General features: G+C 37.2%; 1 protein-coding gene across 1 annotated transcript; it reads right to left on the bottom strand.

Moving 5' to 3' along the window:
* Positions 1-3,455: 3,455 nt before the first annotated feature.
* Positions 3,456-3,644, bottom strand: LOC129456966 (cortexin domain-containing 1 protein-like). The gene has a single exon (XM_055228099.1). It carries the CDS (start codon positions 3,642-3,644, stop codon positions 3,456-3,458), a length of 189 nt encoding a protein of 62 aa, XP_055084074.1.
* Positions 3,645-5,146: the final 1,502 nt, after the last annotated feature.

The following is a 5,146-nucleotide window of genomic DNA, read 5'->3' as shown; positions in this document are numbered from 1 at the left end:
TGATGTTTGCTTGCAAACTGTCCATCAGAAGTAGGGCTTTGTCTATTCTAAAGAAGCCATCTGGACGCTTAGTGTAGCACTCTGTAAGCCAAAAGTTCAACATTTCTTCATCCATCCACCCTTTGTTATGCACGGCCACAACAACTGAGGGGGATACAATTTTTGGAATTTTTTTTCGTTTGAAAATGACCATGGGTGGCAGTTTTGATCCATCTCCACAACATGCCAGCACAACTGTGAAGTGTAATTTCTCATGACCAGCTGTCTCTACATTCACACTCTTTTGCCCTGTCTCTGGGACATCCCATCCTATGGGGATGCCAAACGAAAGGTGGACCTCGCCCATGTTAATAATATGATCCGGGGTCACGTTGTGCTCAGTTACTTGCTTTTCTAAGAATTCATGGAAAGTGTGCAACTTGTCTTGGAATTCTGTTGACACTTTTTGTGACATTTTGTACATCGTTGTCCTTGGTCTGATAGAGAGACTGTTGCGTTGCATGAAGCGAGTACACCAAGAACGTCCTCCCGTAAAACCATTTATATTCATCTCCTTCGCAATTACCTGGGCTTGGACACCTAACTGCGCCGTTGAAAAGCCTGTCCCGGCAGTGCGTTGTTCTAACACCCATTTGTGGAGTTGTTCCTCCAGCTCTGGCCATCGAGCTTTTAGCCCACGATTAGCTTTTTTCGTTTTCTTCATTGAAATAAGATTAACCTCCGCTTTTCGCCAGTTCCGCACAAGTTTCTCATTGACTCGAAACTTTCTTTCTGCTGCTCGGTTGCCGTTTTTAGCTGCATATTCTACTACTTGCAGCTTGTAATCTGCAGGATATGATTTTCTTTTAAGGGGCATCTTTGTGCTGTCTTTCTCAGGTGTCTATCCGGGAGTAGCACACACTGATACACGAGCCTAGAGCGCCCCCGCGCGGCTCTCACTGTGACAACAACCAAGATGTGAAATTATATATTTTAATAATTTCACATATAAGTCTGCATCTGATTATAAGCCACAGCCCCGGACAAACTATGAAAAAAGCGCGATAGTCCGAAAAATATGGTACTGCTAATTGCGTGGGTTGACTAAAAGTATTACACTTTTAGGCTCCCAGAAAATCTGCTTTAATGACAGTGTAATAGCCTTTATAACAAGTTATTCAAAAAAAAGTAAATTATATAGCTATTAACTGTACTGTAATATAAGTTATATTAAAACAAAATCCTATATGAATCCTTATATATCTTTAATATTTTTGATATATTGCTCTGGTCTAAAAGTGTTGCAGTACAGGTGTAACACTGATTTCTCTATAAAACACAAGTACATGTATTTTGATCTCATTTTATTGTGTGCATGTTGAAGGGTATGTCAAGTAATACAGCTTTTTAGATGCATTATATCATTCATATACCATATCAAAACATAATAATTCATATATCCTTTGAATATTGTCATGTAAGCACCATTTTTATACTGAATTCATATATTCTTTGAATGCTGTATCCTTTTGAAGGTTGTCTAACAAGCACTATTTTTATACTAAAGTTTGAGCACTGGTTTGATACTATAACACTGAAACTATTCATTAATGTTGTATCCTTTTGAAAATATCTAAGAAGCACTATATTCTAACACTGAAACTATTCACTCATTATAACAGCCTCTCTTTAAAGGCAACATTGTGTGATATGAATTATGGGAAATTGTTGGGGTTGTGTAGACACTCCTTTACAGAGATAAGGCTGCCGGAGTAGACTCAAGGCCGAAAAACAGACCGGTGCAGGCCGGAGAGGTGAACGAGGCCGGAAGGAGGAACCAAGGCGTCAACCTGCTCAGCATAATATTTGCATATTCATGTTGAGTGCTCAAACTTTAGTATAAAAATAGTGCTTGTTAGACAACCTTCAAAAGAATACAGCATTCAAAGAATATATGAATTCAGTATAAAAATGGTGCTTACATGACAATATTCAAAGGATATATGAATTATTATGTTTTGATATGGTATATGAATTATATAATGCATCTAAAAAGTTGTATTACTTGACATACCCTTCAATGTATAGTTTAAGACAACGCGCAGTCAGTAATTAAAAAGCATTGGCAGAGCTGCTCGTGCTGAAATTTACACCGGGCCAGGGTTTGTTTACACTCCACCACCAATCCACTCTGATATTTTCAAGCACGTGACATCTGTGCCTTTGTAAATCACTCACATTAAAACCAATTCGTTTAAGCGCTTTGTTTTGGTCACGGATGAAGTTTTGGGGGCTAGCGTGTTAGCGTTGTTTAGCATCATGCTTTGTTTGCAGTGTCTAACGTGCTCAAATAAAAGCAGAACAAATGGACCATGAACCGATCTGCTGTTTCCAAATGACCAGTGATAAAATGTACTTTAGATCATACGATTTAAGGCAGAACACGCGTTTAACACTCACCCCTCTGTGACGTCCATCCTTGCAGCTTCCTCATATGAAAACAAAGCTAGCGGTCTAATGCTAACAGCGCATAGGAGCACTGGGTTTGCTGTGCGGCGCATCTGGAATGGGCGGTGATATTCGCGTTCGGCTCGTAAAAAAATAAGCACCGCCCGGTTGGAATACCAATATTTCTATTACCAAACTACCATTAACTCTGCCTTCTGATTGGGCGCCTAATTTCCCTCGTTATAATCATAATAAGACCGCAAACAACTGTAAAGTAAAAGCAGATGTTGACAGCTCCTGGATTCTATTTTTGAAAACTTAAACTAATTAAAATGTATAACCAAATTGCACAAGAGAAAAAGTAGGCTTCAAAAAAAATGTTTACTCAATTAAATTTATAAATGTTCCACTACTTTACAGTATAGTAAAGATGTTTAGTACTTTACAGTAGAATACATGGCTCGTGTACTCTGTTGCAAGTACAAGTACTGCTGCATAGATTGTATATATAAATATCTTTATACAGAAAATATAGCCAAAAAATTTAAACTTATTAAAGCTGAGATAAAGTGTTTAAATGAGAGCAGGAGCAGAGCATCTTGATTTATGCTTTTACTGGTTTATATTGTTTTATCATTTGTTGTACATGTGAAGTGTTTGGGCAGCTGATGTTGTAAATGTGCTAAATAAATAAAAGTATTTGTAATTAGTTACTTTCCAGCCATACCAGATTGTGCAGTCTATTTTGGATCTGTACATGGTCATTAAATTTAGCAGCTTTTAGGAGGTGGGCTGCAGTGCTCACCAAACTCTGCACTCTCTAACCCCCATGATATGACTTAAAGCATCTTATTTACGCCAAATGGGGAATTAGACCAACAGATCTTACCTCATTTTTGTTGTTTTGAATCTACTCTTTATGCAACATCCAATTAAGAGTGGTGCACCTACATTGTTAAACACACGCGAGCATTGGCTGGGCATTATTTCCAAAGTTGGACAAAAAAGTGCCACAAGTCTTGCCCCGTTCATGAGTCCTCCGTTTGCTCCTCTTGATAAGTTGTAGTGGAGATAGCGCTGTAAGGATCCAGCACCATCTGGGCACAGCGCACTATGGTCACCAACAAGAAGAAACAGAGGAGCGAGAAAAAGAACAAAACAAATCCCAGGTCTACGTCTACCTCTAACCGGGTTGAAGGAACCGTGGGTGGGTCCATTATGCAAAACTTTGAAAAATAAAGTTTATCCTTGGTGTTGTTTGGTTACATGCTTGGGGGAAAAAAGTTGATCCTTTGAGTAGAGGCACTTGCTGTTGACACCTATACACTCGTACAGTCATTGTCCCGAACATAAGATGGGCGGGAGGACACTGCAAGCCTCATTTGGCACCTGTGTCACACTTTAAACTTTAATGAGGAATTTGGTGACAGTCATCCAGGCAGCTCCTGAGATTAGAACGACCCGGTGTCTCTGATAGGGTGACAACCTCAAAGGGTAGTAAAAGTGAGTCGTTGTAAGATGTGGTGGGACATTGACAGTGATGGGAAGAGGAATACTTTAAACATGGATTTAGTTACACAGTACTGAATACCTACATTAAAAAGTGTTTTGTACTGCGTTACATGGTCTGATACTTTTACACAGAGTTGCATTATGTTATTGTGTAAAACCGGTTTGTATTTGTTAGACTGTTTGGAAATGGGGAAAAATTTTCAATCTAATGTTATTCAGTTCAAAGCCTAAATGAAGTGATGGATGAAGTACTCAGTTGTTACTTAAGTAAAAGTACTAATACAGAAGTAAAACATTACTCAAGTAACAGTATCACATGAAAAAAATCTGCATGAGTAAAAGTAATAAAGTATCTGTTTACAAATGTACTTAAGTAATAGTTAAGTAAAAATATTTCACACAGATTTTGATAAAGGGTTGTTAATGTTTTAATGTGTTAAATGTTGATTATATTGATTAAAAAAATATACAGATTTTGGTTAAAAGTAGCAATACAAATCAGTTTCTTAATTTTTCTCATGTTTGTATTTATTTTTGTTTTGCTCAAAGCCAAAGCTTGAGCTCAAAAACTTTAGTCAAGGTGTTACCACGAACATGATAAATATGAAAAGTACTTTTTTACTTTTCAGTCCAGTTCAAAATGTAGTGGAGTAGAAAGTACAGATACCTGCTCTCAAAAGTAGTGAAGTAAAAGTAAAAAATATCTGCTGTAAAATGTACTTAAGTAAAGTGCAGATACCTAAAAATTTGATTTAAGCACAGTACTTTACTACTTTTATGCAGTGGTGGAAGTTAAAGTAAATTACAGAATGAAGTACTGCAATGTTCTTTTGATTTGAGAAAAGTAGTCTAACTGTATTATGAAAAGCATCAAATGAAAGATAACTCTCCCAGAATATAGTTACTCAAATGTCGTATTCTGAATATGTAGGCTATTTTTGGTATTTTGTATTTAGTTACTTCCCAATACTGGACATGGAGGGTTCACTACTGACAGAGGTAAAGGCTGTGTACTTTGTCCTTATGTAAACCATTTTTGGCTTTTTTTAATCCGCTTTAAAGTATCATTTTCTTTCCTATTTCTGAGAACCAATGGAAAAATGGAGAATTATGAGCTGGAAAGGAGGGCAAAACCCTGCACATTTTGATTAGTCGAAATAGCAAAATAATACTCGTTTCTGCAGTTTTATGTAATGCAACGAAATGT

This window comes from Periophthalmus magnuspinnatus, chromosome 16 (assembly GCF_009829125.3).
Source record: "Periophthalmus magnuspinnatus isolate fPerMag1 chromosome 16, fPerMag1.2.pri, whole genome shotgun sequence".
Classification (NCBI taxonomy): domain Eukaryota; kingdom Metazoa; phylum Chordata; class Actinopteri; order Gobiiformes; family Gobiidae; genus Periophthalmus; species Periophthalmus magnuspinnatus.
The sequence above is the reverse complement of the archived record's forward strand: the minus strand, read 5'-3'. Positions and strand labels throughout refer to the sequence as shown.